The 22,231-nt window shown below is 59.3% G+C and overlaps 1 protein-coding gene across 2 annotated transcripts in view; it reads right to left on the reverse strand.

The window, feature by feature from the left end:
- IGDCC4 (immunoglobulin superfamily DCC subclass member 4) overlaps nt 1-22,231 on the reverse strand; it is a 40,519-nt gene that overhangs the window by 10,242 nt on the left and 8,046 nt on the right. The window contains exons 2-12 of one of the 2 annotated variants that reach the window (XM_055127743.1): nt 20,085-20,429; nt 18,884-19,025; nt 11,247-11,383; nt 9,734-9,874; nt 6,499-6,654; nt 5,433-5,846; nt 3,955-4,119; nt 3,285-3,422; nt 2,586-2,756; nt 1,038-1,256; nt 678-779 (exon numbers count right to left, since the gene is read on the reverse strand). In XM_055127743.1, coding sequence (XP_054983718.1) covers nt 678-779; nt 1,038-1,256; nt 2,586-2,756; nt 3,285-3,422; nt 3,955-4,119; nt 5,433-5,846; nt 6,499-6,654; nt 9,734-9,874; nt 11,247-11,383; nt 18,884-19,025; nt 20,085-20,429 — 2,130 coding nt within the window. Of the gene's footprint in view, nt 1-677; nt 780-1,037; nt 1,275-2,585; nt 2,757-3,284; nt 3,423-3,954; nt 4,120-5,432; nt 5,847-6,498; nt 6,655-9,733; nt 9,875-11,246; nt 11,384-18,883; nt 19,026-20,084; nt 20,430-22,231 lie in introns of both variants that reach the window. The other variant, XM_055127742.1, reaches the window with a different exon arrangement.

The raw sequence follows: 22,231 nt of genomic DNA on the forward strand, positions 1-22,231 counted from the left end.
CCAGGGGCAGCCCTGGCTGATTCCCGGCCCCTCCAGGAGTGATCCCTGAGCACAGAGCCAGGAGTCCGCCCTGAGTACCGCCAGGCGGGGCCCCAAACCCAAAAATCAACCAACAAAATTAACCCAAGTGGAGGCCAGAGGGATAGTGCAGTGGGCTGGGCATTTGTCTTCCATGCACCTTAACCCACCTGGGTTTGATCCCCTGTATGGTCCCCTGAGCCCGCCATCCGTAAGCCCTGAGCACCACTGGGTGTGGGCCCCAAGACAAAACCAAACAAAAATTTAGCACAGCTCACAGGCGAGGAACACGCAGGCCCCGGGGGTGCTCAGAGCCAATTCCTGGCTCCATACTCAGGGGACCCTCTGCAGTGCTGGAAGTTGAACTGGGGTCAGCTGCCAGCCAGGCAAGCCTTTGGGTCCCTATCGCCCAGAAAAAGAACCACCAGCGCCTCTCTGGAAATCAGCCTTCCTTGCGCTTCTGCACTGAAAGCGTCCCCAGCTGCACCCAGGGCTCCAGGCATCCCCTGAGTGGTTTCGATCCCACCCACTTTGAGAAGCAATGGTCAGAAAGGGCTGGGGGCAGCAAAGCCGGTCAGGGGGGGCCTGACCACCAGGACTGGCCGGACTCATTTCCCCTCCACCGACCCCCACCCCCCGCCGCCTGCCCTGTGCCCCACCTGGCGTGGGCGCCTTCTCCGTCTTGCCCTTCCACACGGCAGCATAGCCGTCCTCGTGCTTGTTGAATGCCACCAGCTTCACTTCGTACAGCCGGCCGGGCACTGCGGAAGGTCACAGGGGCCTGGGGTCATGCTACGCCCCACCCCTAGGACTCCTGTCCATGTCCCACCAGCTCATTCAGCTATCTTTTTTGCTTGTTTGGGGGCTACACCCAGTGGTACTCAGGGGTTACTCCTGGCTCTGTGCTCAGGAATCCTTCCTGGCGGTGCTCAGGGGCTGGGGGTCCATCCCGGGCTGACCGCATGCCAGGCATTCGCCCCCCACTGCGCTGTCCTTCCACCCCAGCCGGGCCTCCTCACCCAGCTGGGTCAGCTCATACTGCTTCACTTTCTTCTTGAGCCTGACAGGCCCCACGTCCCACGCCTGGTCCTGGCGGCCCCCAGGGCCACTCTCCCCATTGGCTTCCTCTTCAGGACCCACTTCCCGCCAGTAGAGTTTGTAGCCAGAGATCTGGGCGGGGTGTGGGGGCGGCTGCCAAGACACCACCAGGGACTCCATCCTCGCCCGGACCTTCAGCTCTGCTGGAGCAAACGGGACTGGGGCAGAGAGGGGCAGGGGGAGGAGGGGGGGAGGATGGAGAGGGGGAGAGGAGGAGGAGGAGGAGAAGGAAGGGAGGGGGAGAAGAGCACGAGGAGAGGAGGAAGAGGAGGGGAAGGAGGAAGAGGAGGAGGAGGGGGAGGAGGAAGAGGAGGAGGAGGGGGATGGGGAGGAGGAAGAGGAGGAGGAAGAGGAAGAAGAGGGGAAGAAAAGGAAGAGGAGGAAGAGGAGGGGAGGAAGAAGAGGAGGAGGAAGAGGAGGGGAGGAAGAAGAGGAGGAGAAGAGGAGGGGTAGGAGGAAGAGGAGAAGGAGGAAGAGGAGGAAGAGGAGGAGCAGGAGCAGGAGCAGGACAGGGAGGAGAACAGGATTGAAGAGGTGGCAGCCAGCAGGGTCGGGAAGGGAGGAAGAGGCAGGAGGAAGCAAAGGCCCAGAGCCCAGTGAGAGCCTGTCGCCTCCTCCCAAACACCCTTTAGCCAGCTCCCGGCCCTGGCCTGAACTCACTGCAGACTGGACCTCAAGCGGGTGTGGAGAACGCACGGAGAGCTCCTGAGAACGAGCAACCAGGTAAGCAAATAGCTGCGGGGAGGGGCACCACACCTGGCCCAGAGCAGGGCTGTGGCCTCTGGAAGGGACATGCAGGTACTGGCCAGCCAGGGGGGAGGACTGGGTGACTTGGTGACAGTGTTCTGGGCACTGGGTCCTATGCACAGGGATGACTGTGTTCAGATCCTATTCTCACGAGCCTAGAGCACAATGTAAACACTATTGACCCCATTTAAAAGATAAGAAAACTGAGGCCCAGAGAAAGGCAGACCAGGATCACAGAGACAGCAATGGGGCGGATTTCGTTTCAGGTTTTGTTTTGGGGGACATGGCTGGTGGTGCCGAGATGAAACGGGGCAAGCGCCTTATGCACTGTCCTATCTCTCCAGCCCCCAAGGTTTTGCTGTCTTCGTTTGGTTCCAGGGCTTACCACCAGGGCCTCACGCCACTGGCTGCGGTGCTCCGGTCCACATTTGAGCCCTTCACCGTGACCCACAAAGCCACAGCCACAGCTATGGTGTGGAACAAGGCGCTTTTTGTCGAGTACTACCTTCTGCTGACACCAGGCTCACGGCGGGCAGGAAATGAAGCTCCAGGGTCAGGCAGAGGGGACACTGGGGCCCAGGGACTTCTTCCAGGCCAGCACCTACGCCTGCCCCCAACACCCACGGGTGCATGCAGGGTGTCTGGAGGGGGGCATTTGGGTCTGGGGTCGGAGTGACCTGAGCCCCATAGAGCCCCATGGGCCATTCATGCTGGCTCCTCACCCAGGCTCTGATTGTGTCCACTGGGTGTCCGGTGCTCTGTCCACTGCGAGGAGGCCCCGTAGCCGGCACCAGTGCTGGCCGAAATGCGGACTCGGTACCCCTTGTTGGGCTGCAGTGAGGTCAAGGTCAGCTGCGTCTCATTGCCAGGCACCTCGGTGGAGAAGATCTGGTCTGCGAGGACACGGGAACGGGCTGTGGGGGCTCCCGAAACCACGCTAGCGACCCTCCCCGCTCGAGTCCCGGCTCCTCAGTGTCCCCAGAACCAGAGCCCCTGCACAGCCCTGGCTGAGAGGTGCTGGACTCCAGGGCCGTTGGCCTGCTCTCCTCTCCCCACACCCCTGCACACCAGGAGAGACGCAAGCACAGGGCTTAGCAGAGAAGGCTGAGGGGTGCCACGTCTCCCGGAGCCCTGACTGCCCCATTCCTCTGGCTGCCGCCTCCCCCCTTTCCCAGCCTTCTCCTACCCCACCCCCTGCTCAAAACCCCTCTTTGGGCTAAAACCATCTCTCCCACACCCTCCCTCCTCCCTGCCCCATTTCCCAAGTCCCACAGCGCCCGTTCCTCCCTCCACTTTCACAGCCTGAAGGGCCTCCAGGGGTGAACGAAGTTACAAAGGTGGAAACCGAGGCAGGAACTCAGCAGCTATCGCAGCCTCCCTTCATCAAGGATAATCGCCACCCAGGGAGACTGCCCACTCACCTTCCTTTCCCAAACCGTACTCGATCTTGTACTTCACCACCTCTCCATGGCTCAGGTCCGGGGGCAGGGGCAGCCACGCCACCCTGATGTCCGAGGGGCTGGGGCTGGACAGGGATAGCTGGGGGGCTGCACTAGGGACTGAGACAGGAGAAGCGCGTGAGCTCCGCTCCACACATGTGGGAGGCGGGACCAGTGGGCTAGGCTCCACCCACTGTGGGAGGCGGGACCAGTGAGCTCGGCTCCACCCACCGTGGGAGGCGGGGCTGGATGAGCTAGGCTACAAGTGACAGTTCTGTCCTAAGGGGCTTAGAAGGACTAAGGGAGGAATGGGAGCTTTTCTCCAGAAGCCCCAAATTGGAGATGAGAAAATGAAGTGGGGTCTAGTCTCCCACACCCAGGGATTGCCGTCACTGGCCTCTGCCTGACTCAATGGGACAGGGCTGTCAGGAGGACGGGCTATTTGACACAGGGAGCAGGAGTCGCTGCTGGACGACTGACCATGGGCGAGTTACTCTCGTTTTCTTGGGCTTCATTCTCACCTGCTAAGTTGGGAAGTGCCCTTGTCCCCTCTCACAGGGCACAGAGAGGGCAAGAAGCCGGGAAAGAGCCAGAGCTGATACCTGCAGAGGTGGGTTACTCTCCCCCCACCCAGGGGTTCTCTGGGCCCTACCATCGTCCAGCGTGTGGACCAGCGCGGGGCTGGAGGTGCGGCTGGCCCCCAGCTGGGAGTAGGCCACCACATAGAACTCATAGTCCGTGTTGGGTTCCAGGTCCCGAACCTGCAGTTCTGTCGTGTCATTGTTCACTGCAAACTGGTACTCCACATTGTCCACCCCTGTGGCAGTGATACAGAGGACAGAGACAGTCGACATGGGGCCAACCAGGAGCCCGATCCATTGCTGGGTGTCCTGGAACCCTTCCTACTGTTCCAACCTGGGACAGTTGCTCTGTTAGTTAGCTCGAGCACCTCAGGACATCTGAGCCGGAGAGTGGAAGCTGCCCCACCTGCTTCTAGACTCATTCTATTTCTCTGCTACAAGAAAGCTTCTGGGGGGGGGGGCCGGAGCGATAGCACAGCGGGTAGGGCATTTGCCTTGCACGTGGCCAACCCGGGTTCGATCCCCGGCATCCCATATGGTCCCCCAAGCACCGCCAAGAGTAATTCCTGAGTGCAAAGCCAAGAGTAACCCCTGAGCATCGCTGGGTGTGACCCCAAAAAAAGCAAAAAAAAAAAAAAAAAAAGAAAGCTTCTGGTGCAGGGACTCCTGTCGCAGTAAAAAGCTGGCGCCAGGGGCTGGAGTGATAGCACAGTGGGTAGGGCGTTTGATGCTGGGTTCAATTCCCAGCATCCCATATAGTCCCCCGAGCACCGCCAGGAGTAATTTCTGAGTGCAAAGCCAGGAGTAACTCCTGTGCATCGCCAGGTGTGACCCCCCCCCCACAAAAAAAGCTGGCTCCAGGGCCCGAGCTATAGTATAATGAGTAGGTGTTTGCCTTGCATGTAGAGCCAACCAGGTTTGCTCTTTGGCATCCTATATGGTCCCCTGAGCACCACTGGAGTGACCTCTGAGCAGTGTCAGGAGTAAGCCTTGAAGACAACTTGTATGGAGCCCCTCCACAAAAAAATAAAACAAAAAAAGTGCCAGGCCACCATGTGACCTGGTGCAACTGCCTTGCACCTGTGCTATCTGGGGTTCCACCCGGATCCCTGGTTTCAGGTGTTAAGATACTCTCCATGGAAGAAGCAACCTCTCTTCTCAAAATAAGCTGGCTGGCGGGAGGTGGTTTAATCCCCAGCACCCCATATGGTCAGGATTAAGCCCTGAGCACCACCAGGTATGGTCCCCAAACAAAGCAAACTGTCTTGGGGAGGGAGTCTGCTTTGCATGCGGTAGACCTGGATTCATGCACCGGCACCCCATACAGTCCCCGGAGCTTGCCAGGAGTGATCTCTTCGCACAGCTGGGTGTGCCCCCCACCTTCAACCTCTAAATTAGGTATCAAAACTGACGTGAGGGGAAGAGACTGTCACACGTTGCCGCACTAGCGCCAGCCACCCCGTCTCCTCCTCCGGGGTTCCCACGCCCGCGCTCTCATCCTAGCCTCCCCACCACCTTTTCTGGGGCTCCTGATTCCCGCCCGACGTACCCCGGGCCTTCTGGTAGTGGAGGGAGAAGCCGATGACCTGCTCGCTGTGCAGCTCGGGTCGTTCCCAGGCCACCCGCACGGAGGAGCTGCTCAGCGCCGTGGCCGTGACCCGCGTGGGGGCGCTGGGCAGCCCCTCGCGCACCACCACGTTCAGCGGGGCGGCGGCGCACGCCGTGCCCGCGCTGTTCTCGGCCACGCACTGGTAGTAGCCGGCGTCCTGCAGGCCGATCTGGGTGATGACCAGGCTGCCGCCGCCACCCTGCACCTTGACGCGCCCGTTGGGCCTCAGCGGCTCCCCGTCGTGCAGCCACCGGAGCGCGGGCCGCGGCTCCCCGGACGCGCGGCACACGAAGCGCGCAGTGCTCGCGCGCGTGCGGGACAGCGCCTCTGGCGCCTGCGAGATGGCCGGGGCCGCTGCGGGCAGAGGGGACGCTGAACCGAGCAGGCCGCGGGGGCGCCACCCTCCCCTACCCTCCAAACGCATGCACAGGCTCAGACATCCCTTCCACTCGCTCCAGCCTGCTCCTCACAGCCCCAGAACAAGGCGGCGCGCCCTCTCCCCCAGCATCCCGGCGCGCCCCGCCCTCCCCATCCCCTCCCGCCCAGCCCTCTCTCCCTGCATCCCCGCGCGCCCCGCCCTCCCCACCCCCTCCCACCCCGCCCTCTCCCCCATATCCCCGCCCCCCCACACCGTTCTATCCCCCTCCGTCGTCTGTAAACGCCCGACCCCCGCATCCTCATGCGCCACCCGCGGTGTAACCCTGCCCCCAACCACCTCCAAACCCTCCAGGGTCCCCCACATCTCTCACGTGGATCCGTCCTCGCAGGTAGCGCAGCCCCCGGGCCCCTTTCCTTACACACACCCACTGCCTCTATCCAACTCCCCCCAACCCCAGTGCCCCCTCCCCGCACTCCTGAGTCCCTCCTACCGCCCAGTCCCCCAAGCCCCTCTTGGGCTCACCTCCCCCAGCTCCATCCCGCAGGCACCCCTCGGAGCCCGCAAGTCTCCCCGACTCCGACTCGCAACCCCCACCCGCGCCCCCGACCCCGGGCCCGGGCTGCTCACCCAGAACGCGGAGCTCCGCGGCCGCCGCGGCGAAGTGGCGCGTGCGGGGCTTGTTGGCGCGACACACGTACACGCCCGAGTGCTCGGGCTGCGCGCTGCGGATGAGCAGGTTGGTGCGGCCCAGCACGATGACATCCGTGGCGATGGGCTTCCCGTCTGCGGGACAGAGGGAGAGCGCGCGGGGGTCGCTGCGGCTGCCCGGACCCTCGGCAGCGAAGTCTCCGGGAAGGAGAAAACAATCCTTTCCCCCATTAATCTTTTAAAAGCCCTGCCTTGTAAAGGGGGCATGCGGCTGACCCAGGCTGGGTCCCCCACCGCAGATGCTCCCTTGCGCCCGCCAGGAACGAAGCCTGAGCAGTCAGAAGCAAGCCCGGAGCACCGCTGCACGTGGCCCCCCAACCCAAATAAATAAGTGACAGACTATCACGTATTAATTAAAAGCAAGTAGTAATTACTATTAAGTGGGAATCAAAAATATTTTTGGAAGGAAAGCAGGGAAACCTACTGTTGAATGAACTAGCACTTGGGACTTTAAATGCAGAATTCCTATATGTTTATGTGTAAGACAAATGGAAGAAAACACGCTCCAATGTGAACTGTTTCAGTCTGCATGGTGACAGGCTTGCTTGCTTTCTGCTTTCCCCACGCTTCCTACCACAAGCATATGTGATGAAAACATGAAGACAAACAAGCTGTGCTCCTTCCTGACTTGCTGGTAAGTTCCTGGGAACCAGAGTCCTGTATGGGTTCAGGCATAAAGCCCTACCCAGGTTCCATCCCCGAATTCCACATGGTCCCTGAGCACTGCCAGGAGTGATTCCTAAGTGCAGAGCCAGGAGTAACCCCTGAGCACTGTCAGTTGTGGTCCACAAGCAAGCGAGAGAAAGAGAGAGAGACAGAGACAGAGACAGAGAGAGAGACAGAGAGAAACAGAGAGAGAAACAGAGAAACAGAGAGAGAAACAGAGAGAGAAACAGAGAGACAGAGAGAGAGAGAGAGAGAGGAGCAGGCAAGAAATGAAGTAATGAAGTAGTTCTGGGACCACATTGATTGTACAGCGAGGAGGGGCAGTTGCAGTTGACCCGGGTTGAATCCCTGGCACCCGGGTTGAATCCCTGACTCCCCCAAGCCCTGCCAGAAGTGACCCCTGAGCACAGAGCCAGGACTAAGCCCTCAGCACTGCTGGTTGTGGTCCAAAACCCATATGCCCATGAGCACTACTGGTTTCTCCAAGTGAGTTCTCAGAACCCCAAGGATCAGCAGTTCTCAAATTCTTTTTATTTTATTTATTTTTTTGGTGGGGATCACACCCAGCGATGCTCAGGGGTTACTCCTGGCTCTAGTGCTTGGGGGACCATATGGGATGTCGGGGATCGAACCTGGGTTGGCCGCGCGCAAGGCAAACGCCCTCCCCACTGCACTATGGCTCCAGCCCCAGCAGTTCTCAAATTCTTACTGTAGACACAACTTTCCCTGAGATGTGGGGCCTAGGACAGGCCAGCACCTCCCTGCTGTGCTGTCCCTCTGGCCCCAGGATTCTATTACTTTCCTCTGACATTCAGTGCTCACCAGACACCCTGCACTGAGTCAAGAGTTGGTGTGGCAGGGAAGTAAATCGAGCCAGGAAGAGGGTAGTAGAGAAAGCCAGGCTTGGGGCCGGAGGACAGTCCTGGGAGTGAGGCCTTCCTTGCAGGCAACTGACCCTGATTCAAGCCCCACCAGGAATGAGCCCTTAGCACAGCCAGGTGTGGCCCCCCCAAAGAGAGCTGGATTTAAGGCTAACCTGGGAGAGTGCTCAGGTGGAGGAGGTGGTGCTGGACCACTGTGTGCATGTAACCCTTTCATTAACAATCTTGCAAACCACAGTGTTTCAAGTTAAAAATAATAAAATAAACTGGGGACAGGAGCGGTGACAGTACACAAGGGGTTTGTCGTGTATACAGCCGAGCCGGGTTCAATCTCTGACACACTATATGGCTCCCCGAGCACCACCAGGAGCAAATCTTGAATGCAGAGCCAGGAGTAATTCCTGAGTACTGCCTGTTGTGGCCCCAAACAGCGGTAGGGTGTTCACCCCTCACGTGGCTGACACATGTTCGATTCCTCCGCCCCTCTCGGAGAGCCTGGCAAGCTACCGAGAGTATCGTGCCTGCACGGCAGAGCCTGGCAAGCTACCCGTGGCGCATTGGATATGCCAAAAACAGTAATAATAAGTCTCTCAATGAGAGACATTACTGGTGCCTGCTTGAACAAATCGATGAGCAAAGGGATGACAATAATAAAATAAAGACTAATAATAATAAAATAAATAAAGACTAACTTCAACCACCAACTTGGGAGGTTACATTTTGTTATTGCTGTTGAGATTAGTTGTTGCTGTTATTGTGGGGACCATTGCCAGGGTTGCTTCAGACTTTGGGGTCACTCTGGGTGGCCTGTGAAGCGAGCACAGGTCGAAGCTGGTGCCAGCCATGTTCTCTTCCACTTGACCTTCACCTTGGTGGGTCCCCCTGCCCCCACAAGTGACTCCTTACTGACAAAAGTAGTCCTTTGCATTTTTAAAAAAAATTTTTGGACCACACCCGGTGATGCTCAGGGGTTACTCCTGGCTCATGTGCTCAGGAATCACTCCTGGCGGTGCTTGGGGGACCATATGGGATGCTGGGAACCGAACCTGGGTCGGCCACGTGCAAGGCAAACGCCCTACCTGCTGTGCTATCTCTCCAGCCCCTGCATTCAGGATTTTCTCCTGGTGGTGCCCGGGGAATCACTCATGGTCATATAGGATGCCGGGGATCAAACCTGGGTCAGCCGTGTGCAAGACCAGTGCCCTGCCAGCTGTACTATCTATCTCTCTGGCCCCGGAAGTTGGTTGCTTTGTTCCCAACAGGATGGGAAAGAGGAGTGCGCGTGTGGGTGACTCCCATCTGGGCCCCAATCTCACCTGCCCATTGGGAAGAGCAGCTGTGGTCCCACCTGCCCTGCCCCAGGTACCTGGGTGAAGGAGAGCGTGCAGCGGGGGGTGTGGGCATTAGGTCCAGCACGGTTGCCCTGCCAGCGCATTCTACACTACCGTCAGTCCATTACTGTCCTGCTTCCTGGTACTGGTGACCTCTGAGAGCTGCACATCCCTGCCCCCCGCCCCCTCCCCCCACTCCTCCCCGGCCTGGACACACAAGGGCAGCAGCTTCGAGGGGGCAGTGACCACGGACCACCCTCCCGTCCATCCACTTACCCTGACGGACCCAGGAAACGAAGGGGGTGGGGTGAGCTGAGGCCACGCACTCCAGCACCACACTCTGGCCGGACACCACCGTGGTGTTCTCTGGGGCGGCCAAGATGACCACGTCCTGCCCCCTGGTGGACACCGGGGGTCCTGCAGAGAGGGCATGCAGAGAGAGCCTTACTTTGGGGTCACCTTCTCCCCCCCAGAGCCTCGCTGGGCACTGACCCTCAGCTGGGGTTCTGCAGAGGTCAGCAGAGCGGAGCGCACCAGGCCCCGGCACACCTTCGGCCGCCCCCCCCATCCCAGAGCCAGCGCCTGCACCGGGAATCCAGCCCGCCACGGCCGTGCCGTGTGACCGTGGGCAGTCCCCCTGCACCGCCCTCGGGTGGACAGGGCGGCGGGGCGCTCCGGTGCCGGCCAGCCGGGCCGCGCGGTCCGTCCCCCGTTTGTCCAGCAGGTGGCGGCAGACGCCCCAGGCAGGGGCGGGGGCGCGAGCCAGACTGGGAACAGCCGCGGGCGCACGGGGAGGGCTGGGCGGGGCGGGGGCGCTGCCTGCCACTCCTGGAGATTATCCCTGGCTGGACACTTGATAAGGCGCCCAGGGCCACGCAGATGGTGCGTGGGGAGGGCAGACTTAAAGAAGCCCTTCTGGACTCACGGTCCGCGCCCCCCCTCCCCAGTGACCCACCCTGGAGCTGGTTCCGCCGGGTGTCCAGGCACAGGCAGGGGTACACCCACTTGGGGTGGGCACCGACACCCCCTCCACAGCCTCCCCTCACACCCCTGTCCTAGTGCTGGCAGCCTGCAGGAAATGGGGACCCCAAGTCCAAAGTCTGGGGTTTGGGCCCGCGGGTGGCCCTGTTCTCCCAGCTGGGCCATCCTCTGCCCCGTCACATTTTATTTTATTTTATTATTATTATTATATTTTTTTGCTTTTTGGGTCACACCCTGCAATGCTCGGGTTACTCCTGGCTCTGCACTCAGGAATTACTCCTGGCGGTGCTCAGGGGACCATATGGGATGCTGGGATTTGAACCCGGGTTGGCCGCGTGCAAGGCAAACGCCCTACCCGCTGTGCTATCGCTCCAGCCCCTGCCCCGTCACATTTTAAAATTAAAAAAAAAATTTTTTTTTTTTGGGTCACACCTGGAAATGCACAGGGGTTACTCCTGGCTCTGCACTCAGGAGTTACCCCTGGTAAGTACAGGGGACCATATGGGATGCTGGGAATCAAACCTGGGTGGGCCATGTGCAAGGCAAACGCCCTACCCGCTGTGCTATTGCTTCAGCCCCTGCCCCATCACATTTTTTGGGGGTTGACACACCCAGTGGCGCTCAGGGGTCCCTTCTGTCTCTGCGATCACTTGAGAGGACCCTCTGGGGTGCGAGGGGTGGAACCCGGGTGGGCAGCACCACATTGCCTGCCGTGCTCTCCCGGCCTTCCCATCACCCACCTGAGGGCCCCGCCCCCAGGACTGACTCCTCCAAGCCCTTGGGGACCCCCCCTAGCCAGCCACCTCACCTCCGCGGGTCACCTCAAGCGAGGCCTCCTGGCTGAAGTGCTGGCCGGCTGAGTTGGTGGCCACACATCGGTAGGCACCCGCGTCCTGCTCCTGAACGTCCAGGATCTGAAGGACCCCGTTGGGGAGCGTGATGAATCTTGGGAAGGGGAGAGGGTGCCTGTGAGGGGGGCAGGAGTCCCACGGAGGGCCGTGTGACCCCTCCCCCCGCCTCCCATCCCCCCTTTAGTACTTGGCAGCGGTCCACTGCTAGGTGCCCGAGGACCCAGCAGCGCCCACGTGGACAGAGGGATGGAGACCAGCCTCGTCCGTCCACCCTCAAAGCCTCGCCGGAGGTAGCTCAGCCCTGCACGTGCCCTGCCCCCCACAAGTCCTCACACATGTACCCAGTGCTGGATGGGGGGAATGGAGAAACACCCCTAGGCTGTTTTTTTGTAACAAAGACCCCAGTGAGCCCCTGGCTGGTTAAAGGGAGGTGTGGCGCGCACAGATGGTCTGTGGGTCTGTTCCTATTAACCCTTTGGTAGGGACCAGAGCGTGCAGCGGGGAAGGCAACTGTCTTGCATGTGGCTGAACCCGGTTTGATCCTCGGCACCACTTATGATCCCCGAGTCCTGCCAGGAGTGATCCCTGAGCACAGAACCAGGAGGAAGCCCTGAGCATCAGTGGGTGTGGTTGCAATCTCACCTCCCCATTAAAAAAAAAAGCAAAAACAGGGGGCTGGAGCAATAGGACAGCAGGGAGGTGTTTGCCTTGCACGTGGCCTAACAAGGGTTCCATCCCTGGCACAATGCCCGGAGTGATCCCTGAACACAGAGCCAGGAGTCACCCTGAAGCATCTCTGGGTGTGGCCCCCAAACAACAACAAAAACCAAAACTTAAGCCTGGAACCTGGGGGTCTCGGGACACGGTGACTTCTGGCCCCGTAGCCCCAAGGGAACCCTTTGACCCTTCCCGGCACCTCCTTCCATCGTTGTCTTCAAGCTCCCTGAAAGCGGCAAGGACAAGAGGATTCAGAAAACCCAGCGGAACCCACTGCAGGCTCCCGGCTGGGCGGCTGCCCTTGCGAGCAGTCTCTGCCCACCTCACAGCTCTGCCCCGCACCTGGGCTGCCAGGCAGGGCCAGACAGTCACTGCCACCCTGCTGGGGCTGGTGACCTCTGCCATAAGATCGTGACCCTAAGCTGGTACTAGACCATGGGCTTTGGGGGTACCCAATCCCGGTCTGAGAGAGCCCCCTGCAATCCTGCAGGCCAAGACTCCCTGGTCTCCCCTCACCTGTGCCAGTCGGCAGAAACGGTCCACTGTGTAGCTGACATTTAATTAATTAATTAATTTATTTATTTATTGCTTTTGTTTTGGGGCCACACCCAGCAGTGCTTAGGGCTTACTCTTGGCTCTGTGCTCAGGGATCACTCCTGGTGGGGTTTGGGGGACCATGTGGGTACCAGGGAGTCGAACCTGACTTGGCTGTGTGCAAGCACCATCCTGCCGTATTATCGCTCAGATCCACTGACAAAACCTTTTAACTCAGGAATCTCAGATTGGTTCACTTGGCTTTTGGTTTTTTTGGGTCACATTCAGCAATGCTCGGGAGTTACTCCTGGCTCTAGACTCAGGAATTACTCCTGGTGGTGCTCAGGATGTCGGGGATTGAACCTGTGTCGGCCACATGCAAGGCAAACGCCCTACCTGCTGTACTATCACTCCGGCCCCTCAGATTGGTTCCCTTGGCATGTTGCACATTTCCGTTGGTCCCTGCCTCCCCACAAAAAACAAAAAAATTGAAACTGGGGCCAGAGGGGCTGGAACGATAGCACAGCAGGTAGGGTGTTTGCCTTGCACGCGGCCGACCCAGGTTCGATTCCCAGCATCCCATATGGTCCCCCGAGCACTGCCAGGAGTAATTCCTGAGTACATGAGCCAGGAGTAACCCCTGTGCACCACTGGGTAGTGACCCATAAAGCAAAAAAAAAAAAAAAAACACGGGGCCAGAGAGAGTACACTTGCCTGGCAGTGGGATGACCCTGGTTCAATCCCTGGCATCACAAGGTCCCCAGCACTGGTGGGTGCAGCTCTGAGGCCCGGGGCTCCGCCAGAATAACAGCCCGGGGCTCCCCAGCACGGAGGGCCGAGAAACACGGCATTCTCAGCTCCTCACACTGGCTACCAGCCCAGGTGGCTGAGGATCACAGCTGGGAGGGAGCCCTGGTTTCCAGAGCCCTGCTGGGGGTCCCTCCACCCCCAGATGCAAGTTCCTCATTGAGGTGGGGGGTGGGCCGGCAGGTGAGACACTCCCTCTCGGAGCAGCCTGGCGGGAAGGCCCAGAGGCCGTGCAGCAAAGTGTCAGCTGACTGCCATGAAAGGAAGACTGGGCATGGGAGAAGGTCCTCCTGGACCCCCCTGACTCTGACCGACCCCTGACCGGCTTGTAGCTGGCGTCCCCAAGGGCTCGCGGTGCCGACCCAGGTCTGAGTGGGAACCGGGCAGGGGGCAGTGTCCAGCCCAGGAGAAGGCAGACGGCCGAGAGGCGCCTGGGGCCACTGAGCTCCAGCTGCTGCAGACTCAGGGCCAGAGCAGCACAGGGACAGGGAGGGGACAGGTGGACAGAGCGGAACTCAGGGCCAGGAACGGGCTTGCACAGGCTGCAGGTGGGTGAGGGGACAGGGGCGTACACACAGGAGCACCTGGAAACAAAGCCAGGGGCTGGCCAGTCTCCCTCCACCTATTTTGCTTGTTTGGGTTTGGGGCCACACCCAGCGGTGCTCAGAGGTTCCTCCTGACTCTGCACTCAGGAGTTACTCGGGCTGTTGCTTGGGGGACCATGTGGGGATGCTGGGGATCGAACCCAGGTCGGCCATGTACAAGGCAAGCGCCCCACCCGCTGTGCTATCACTCCAGCCCCTCCACCTAATTTACTTGGGGCTCCCAGACCCTCCCCCGGCTGTGGACTGCCCAGGCCTCTGAGCCCCGCAGTGTTCTCCGGCTTCAGGGCTGGACAGCGAGCCCAGGAGGGGAGATGCTTCCCTTGCACCCTGCTACCCCCAGTTCGAATCCCCAGAACCGCCCGGGATCACTCCTGAGCACAGAGCTAGGAGCAGCCCCTGAGCAATGCTGGGTGTTACCCCCAAGCCCCCCTCCCCCCAAACAAAGAAAATTCCCCAGCCATGCCAGGGAAGCTGCTGTGGGAAGCCAGGACCAGGGCTCCTGTGAGAATTTCCTCCACTGGGCTCAACAGGAGAGGAAGACGCTCACGGCACTGGGGCCCTGCTGTGGCCAAGAGGCAAGATGGGGCCACCTTTAAAGCTCACCTCTTCAAGTCTGGGGCCAGAGAGGGTGGGCACCGTGTGGCAGGCACATGCCTGACCTGAGGGTCAATTCCTGGCACCCCCTACGGTCCCCTGAGACCTGTTAGGAGTAAGCCCTGCCCATAGCCAGGTATGGCCCAAGATCCAGAACAGAAATTTTTTGTTTGTTTGTTTTTTGGTTTTTGGGTCACACTTGGCGATGCATAGGGGTTATTCCTGGCTTTGCACTTAGGAATTACTCCTAGCGGTGCTCAGGGGATCATATGGGATGCTGGGAATCAAACCCGGGTCGGCTGCGTGCAAGGCAAATGCCCTACCCACTGTGCTATTGCTCCAGCCCCTGGAACAGAAAAATTTTAAACTTTTTTTTTTGAGTCACACCCAGCAATGCACAGGGGTGACACCTGGCGCTGCACTCAGGAATTACTCCTGGCAGTGCTCAGGGGACCATATGGGATGCTGGGAATCGAACCCGGGTCGGCTGCGTGCAAGGCAAACGCCCTACCCGCTGTGCTATCGCTCCAGCCCCCAGAAAAAATGTAAAAGAAATGAAATAGGGGCTGGAGCATCAGTACAGCGGGTAGGGCGTTTGCCTTGCACACAGCCGACCTGGGTTTGATCCCCGGCATCCCATAGGGTCCCCCAAGCCCACCAGGAGTGATCCCCGAGTAAGCACTGAGCACTGCTGGGTGCCCCAAGCCCCCACCCCATAAAAAAAAAAGTGTGAGTGAATAGTGATAACCCAACTCCACGTGACTCCAGCACACTTCTTGGTTTTTTCCCCAGCACACTGTTTCAGGGAGTGGGGTGGGTGTGGGCCACACCCTGTGATACTCAGGGCTATTTCTGGCTCTGGGCTCAGGGGGCATCCTGGCAGCCTGTGGGGATGATGGGGGTCGGAGACCAAACCAGATTGGCTGCGCGTAGGAGGAGTTCCCTGGGGTCCTGCTCTCCAGCCCCCCCTCACACGCTGTGCTCCAGGGGTTGTTTGCTTTCACGGCACCGTCTGATTCTGGGGAGGGTCCGGTCTTCGTGGCGCCTTCTCGGTATGTGTGAAAGTTACAGAGGAGAGTTGATGCGGGAAATAATATATTAAGTGAGTGACTGCGGCAGTGGTCGACGGACAGACGGGACTCATGAAGGGGCTTGGCGGGTGTCTGGGCTTCGGAGAGCAGAGCTTTCACTGCCCACCGGGTCCCGGGGAGGGAAAGATTATCCCCTATCATTAGAAATTAGCGTAAGGAACGGCCTGAGGGGCCTGAGGGTTGGCGCTTCCCCCCCAGCTCCGAAACTATGCCCCACCCCCACTGAGCGTGTTATTAACTGCACATGTGCCGAGCCCGCGCCATATGGCCCCGGCAGCCAAGGCCCGGAGTTTATGAATAGCATATTTGTACATGTGCTATATCTGAGCATGTGTAAAAATACATACCTTGGGCAGAACCGAGTGGCTGCTTTAGACATTTCTTTATTCCCCCACCCAGTGTGCAGGGGACATGTGATCCCGGCTTATTTATAGACGAGGATCACTTTTCAGAGGACTTGGGTCGAATGCTCCCGGAGTCCAGGAAGCAGCAGTTCCCGACTCCTGGGAAAGGCCCGAGTGACTTCGCGGGGCGATGCCCGCGCCGGGAGGCTGGAACACGCAGGAGTCCCGCCGCGGGCTGAGAAACGCGAGGGAAGAAACTGCTCGGAGCCCCAGCCGGATCCCGGGCAGCAGGGGGCTTCTTCAGACCCCGAAGTTTGCCCAACACAAGCTCGAAATCACAGAGGGGTCAGAGGGGAAGCTTCTGTCCCAGCTACACGCGCTGCGATCTGGGCATGCTCCGTCCATCTCTGACCCGGGGTCCCTCCCCCAACCACCCGCCTTCCAGCCACACCTGCCCGGGCCACCTCTACAGAAAACACGGAGAGAACGCCTGTTTGTGTGAGGGGGAAGAGTGCACACTGCAACACAATCCTTTTTGTTGTGACTGTTTGGAGGGCCGCAACTGCCCGTGCTCAGGGAGCACTCCAGATGAGAGTCAGGAGGACCATATGGGGTGCTGGGGATCAAACCTAGCTCGAATACTAGTAAGGCAAAAGCAAATGCCTGACTCACTCACTGTACTATCTCTCCGGACCCACAATCCCAATTTTTTTTTCTTTTTGGGTCACACCTGGTGATGCTCAGGGCTGACTCCTGGCTCTGCACTCATGAATCACTCCTGGCGGTGCTCAGGGGACAATATGGGATGCCGGGAATCGAACCCAGGTCGGCCGTGTGCAAGGCAAATGTCCTACCCGTTGTGCTATCGCTCCAGCCCCAATCACAATTATTTTTTTTTTAAAAGGGTAATTTAGGGGTTTGAAAGAGTACCACAGATAGGACAAACTTTAAAAACCTTTTTTTGCTTTTTGGGTCACACCCAGTGATGCTCAGGGGTTATTCCTGGCTCTGCACTCAGGAATTACTCCTGGCGGTGCTGGGGGGACCACATAGGATGCCGCAGATTGAATCCGGGTTGGCCATGTGCGAGGCAAACACCCTACCCACTGTGCCCCATGGTAGGACACACTTGCCCTGTATGTAGCCAACCTGGGCTTGCTCTTTAGCACCTCATATGGTTTCCTGAGCACTGCCAGGAGTGATCCTTGAGCACAAAACCAAGAGTAAAGCCCTGAGCACTGCTGAGTGTGACCCAAAACAAAAAAGGGATAATTTGGTGGGGCCTGAGGGGTTGTATAGGGGTACATGCCTTTTTGGTTTTGTTCTGGGTCCAAATTGGGGGCTCTGTGTTGTGGGGGGATGAAGCTGAGCGAGGGACTTGCTGAGGAGTCCCCAAAGTCAACAGGAGTGCTTAGTTCTTAGTGTTCACTTAGGGTTTGTTTGGTTTTGGTTTGGGACCACACCTGGAGATGCTCAGGGATTTTCCTGGCTTGGCACTCAGGAATCAGGTGGTGCTTGGGAGACCATGTGGGATGCCAGGAATCGAATCTGGGTTGGCTGCACACAAGGAAGCGTCTTACCTGCTGTACTTTCTCTCCAGCCCACCCGCCTTTTTATTTTATTTTATTTTATTTTATTTTATTTTATTTGTTTTTTAGGTCACACCTGGCAATGCACAGGGGTCACTCCTGGCCCATGCACTCAGGAATTACCCCTGGCAGTGCTCAGGGGACCATATGGGATGCTGGGAATCGAACCCGGGTCGGCCGCGTGCAAGGCAAACGCCCTACCCGCTGTGCTATCGCTCCAGCCCCCCCCCCGCCTTTTTAAAAAAACAAAACACTAAAAACAACCCTGGCAGTGCTCAGGGCTGACTCTTGGCTCAGACCCGGGGTCGCTCCTGGCAGGGTCCAGGGGACCATATGTGGAGGTGGGAATGAGCCCGGTTTGTCTGTCTACCTGCCGTGCTGTCTCTCTTGCCCCAGCATCCCTTAGTTCTGTGCTACCCAGACATTGTGGGCACCGCCCAGGGTGAAGGCAGGCCTGGCACTAGGGGATGTGGCACTCTGCAGTGTCAGGCCCAGCAAGGCCACCTCCACTGGAGAAGAGAGGACGACTCCAGGGCACCACGGGGGTCGAGGCATGGCGACCAGGCCTTTGGAGTCACATTTCCAAAGATGCGAGAGCCCGTGGGGTCACGGGGCTATCCAGAGACCTCCTAGCAGATGAGCTGCTGGTCACACTTACACCCCAGGGTCTGCCCAGGAGGCCACAGGGGGAACCAAGGGCCTCAACTTCTCTCCTGCCTTGATGGACAGGGATTGGGTGGGCAGGAATGATGCCCACCAGATGCTGCTGCCCCCTGCATGGTGGGGGTCACATAGCCCTATGTAGCAGAGAAGGGGGCTCAGGGTCTATCCTGCCACCATCCAGAGCCTCCAGCTTCAGATCAAACCCTGCCCAGAGAAGACTCTTCCCAGCAGCCTCCTGGCTTTGAGAAAACAACGAACATTCTGCCAGTGACACTGAGTGGCCCTGCACAAACCTAGGTCCACTCCGACCCTCTGCTCCCTCTCTCCATCAGACAAGTGGCTGGACAAGGGCTGGGAGGGCTGGAAGAGGGAGGGAGGGCTGGGAAGGCAGGGAAGGGGCTGGAAGGGGCTGAAAAGGGCTGGAAGGGGCTGGAAGAGGCCGGAACAGGCTGGAAGGGGCTGGAAGGGGCTGGAAGGGGCTGGAAGGGGCTGGAAGGATGCTCTCACTTCCCGGCAGCCAAGTCCTGCAACTCCTGGGAGTTTTCCCCCAGGAGCAGGCACCGGCTGTGGGGAGCTCTGTGGAGTCAGGTGGGGAAGGCAGACCCCACCTCAGGCCCCTGGCGCCCGCCCCTCCCTTCCCAGGCACTCACCGGGGCTCCTCTGGCACTGCCCCCTGGTCCTTCTCCCAGGTGATGACAGGTTCGGGCAGCCCCTCGGTGTGGCACGAGAACCGGGCCGTCCCGTTCTCCTCTACCGCCTGAGGCTCCGGGTGCTGGGAGAAATCTGGGAGTGCTGGGGACAGGATGGTGGCATGTGGGTGGGCCGCAGGGGAGCCCGGGAGACACAGACACAAACACACACACAGACATAGACACACGCACAGAACAATGAGACACATACAGATATACACAGAGAGACACACACAGACACAAACACACAGACACATACAGACATAGACACATACATACACACAGAAACACAGGACATGCAGACATACACAGACACACAGAGATACAGACACACAGAAACACACATACACACAGAAACACACAGACACACATAGACACACACATAGACACAAAAACAGACACACACACAGATACACAAAGATAGACACACTCACAAACACAAACATAGACACACACATGGACAGACAGAGACACACAAGGAACATACACAGACAGGTGCAAGCAGGGCAAGGTCAAACTGAGTGAGGTGCTGAGAGAGGCGGCAGGCTGGGGGCAGAAGTGGGGTCCCCGGCAGGCAGGGGGAGAGTGGGGGTCCCCAGGGGAGCGGCGGGGGAAGGAGCATCGGTCTCTGCACTGACACCATGGCCCTCTCAGAGGCCGAGAGACGCCACAGCACCAGAGTGGGGCGGGTGCCGGCTCCGTACACAGCCAGCCTAGCCCCCATCCCCGGCACCCCAGGTGGCCCCCCCAAATCCCACCAGGAGTGTCTCTGAGTGAAGGGCCAGAAGTAAGCCCTGAGCACTGCTGGGTGTGACAACAAGTATCCCTAGAGCTAGGAAGAACCGGGCTTCTTCAGCAGGGAGAACGCTGCTGCCCGGTCTGTGCCCAAGAGCCCCCACACGGTGGTGGGCCGGGGGGCTAGTCTCCCCTCGTGGAGGGGGGCCCCACGAGGAAGCACCTCTGTGGGTCTGACCCCATTCTCAGCCTGTCTGGAGGGCTTCCTGTAGGAGGCAAGCGTCTGGACTCAAAGGGAAGTGGCGGGAAGCAGGGCGGCAGGGCCGGGAGGGGGCCCTTCCACGCAGAGGGGCCTGTGGCTGGCGCAGGGCCCATTCACTGCCCACCCGGGCTCCTGAGGGCAGTGTGGCCCCGGGGCGGCACTTACTGGCAAGCTGGACAAGGACGGTCTGGCTGGCCACTGCTCCGCCGAGGCCGTGGGCCAGGCACGAGTAGCTGCCCTCGACGCCCGCAGGGGCTGCCTGGTCAGTGCCGTTGGGCCCCGGGGCTGGGGCCAGCCACAGGGAGCCGTTGGGCAGCAGGTGCAGGTGCTCGTGCTCTGGCAGGGCGCCGCCGTCCTTGCTCCACGTCACGTGGGTCGGGGGGGCAGCGGCGACGGTCCCCAGGCCGCAGTCCAGCGCCGCGGCCTGCCCGGGGCCCAGGACCACGCGCAGCGGCCCCGCGCCGCACCTCAGCTGCACCGTCACCGTCTCCTGGGGCTGCGGCAGCTCCCCTGCGTGGTGGGGACAAAGGGGGGAACAGCCATCAGGGTGCCCCCAGCCCCCCCCAGCCCTGGGCACATCCAGGGAGACTCCCACAAACGGCTGGGTGCCCCCGGGCGCTGCCCCTCTGCCCACAAGAGCGCAGGAAGCAACCCCGCCCCCACCCGCTGGACCCGGCGACCAGGGCTGAGCCTGGACCCTGGACGGCCGCACGGCGGGACAGGGGGCTGCAGAGCTCAGGGCACAGAGGCGAGGAAACACGGCAGCCACTGGGACGGGGCAGTGACTGGCGCCCTGTGTCGCCCAGGTGCCCGATGAGTCTGGCCCCCATGCCCCCCACCTCCCCCGCGCCAAGAGCCAAGGGTCCTTCCCTGGAGCCAGGCGGCCAGCCAGAAGCAGTGTCTGTCTCCTACGCCATGTTGGGCCCCGTTCTTGCCCGAGACTCCATAAGCTCTTGCCATAAAGGGAAGAGTTTGGGGGAGCCCCGGGGGAAGGGGCGATCCCAGGGGAGGGACCACCATATACAGGTCAATGTGAATTGTTTGTGTTGGGGCCACACCTGGCAGGCTCAGGGGTCCATATGCGGTGTCCGGCATGGAACCTGGGGTCAGCAGCATATAAGTAAGTAGCTTCCCTGCTGTGCTATCTCTCTGGCCCCAGTGCATATATTTTTCCTTGGGGTTGGGGGGCCGAGGGGGAGCCACACTCAGGGCTCAGGGCTTACTCCTGGCTCTGTGCTCAGGAGTCACTCCTGATGGGACTTGGGGACCATCTGGGATGCCGGGAACCAAACCTGGGTCAGCCAAGTACAAGGCAAGCACAGTCCCCGCTGTACTAACATTTCAGCCTCCTAAGAAGACATTTATTATTTTTGTTTGTTTGGGGGTCACATCCGATGATGCTCAGAGGGTATTCCTGGCTCTGCATTCGAGAATTATTCCTCGCAATGCTTGGGGACCATATGGGACGCTGGGGATCAAAACTGGGTTGTCTACAGCAAGACAATGTCCTACCCATTATACAATCACTCTGGCCCCTAAGAAGATATATATATATATATATATATATATATATATATATTATTTATTTTTGGGTCACACCCGGGGATGCACTGGGGTCACTCCTGGCTCATGCACTCAGGAACTACTCCTAACGGTGCTCGGGGGACCATATGGGATGCTGGGAATCGAACCCGGGTTGGCCGCGTGCAAGGCAAATGCCCTACCCGCTGTGCTATTGCTCCAGCCCCTTAAGAAAATATTTTTAACCTAGTAAACAACCCTAACCTGCCAAGACTGGAAGAGCACCTGGGTAATCACAATAGTCCTGTACCAACTGCTGGAATTGTGCCTATTTTTTCCTTCCTTCCTTCCTTCCTTCCTTCCTTCCTTCCTTCCTTCCTTCCTTCCTTCCTTCCTTCCTTCCTTCCTTCCTTCCTTCCTTCCTTCCTTTCCTCCCCCCTCCCTCCCTCCGTCCCTCCCTCTCTCTCTCTCTCTCTCTCTCTCTCTCTTTCTTTTGGCCACATCTGGCAGTGATCAGGGATCCTGGCTTGGAATTATTCCTGGTAGCGCGCAGGAAATCATATGGGATGGCAGGGAAGGAACCTGAGTTGGCTGCGTGCAAGGAAAATGCCCCTCCTGATGTACTATTGCTCTGGCCATACCTATACATACACATAAAGACCACGGATACCTTCCCCCTTTCCTTCCCCTGCTATTCTTTTTCTGGAGGGCAGACACACTCAGTGGTGCTCCGGGGATTCTCCTGGCTCTGCACTCAGGAATCACTCCTAGTACTGCTCGGGGGACAAAAT

The sequence above is a fragment of the Sorex araneus genome, chromosome 2 (genome assembly GCF_027595985.1).
Source record: "Sorex araneus isolate mSorAra2 chromosome 2, mSorAra2.pri, whole genome shotgun sequence".
NCBI classification, from domain to species: domain Eukaryota; kingdom Metazoa; phylum Chordata; class Mammalia; order Eulipotyphla; family Soricidae; genus Sorex; species Sorex araneus.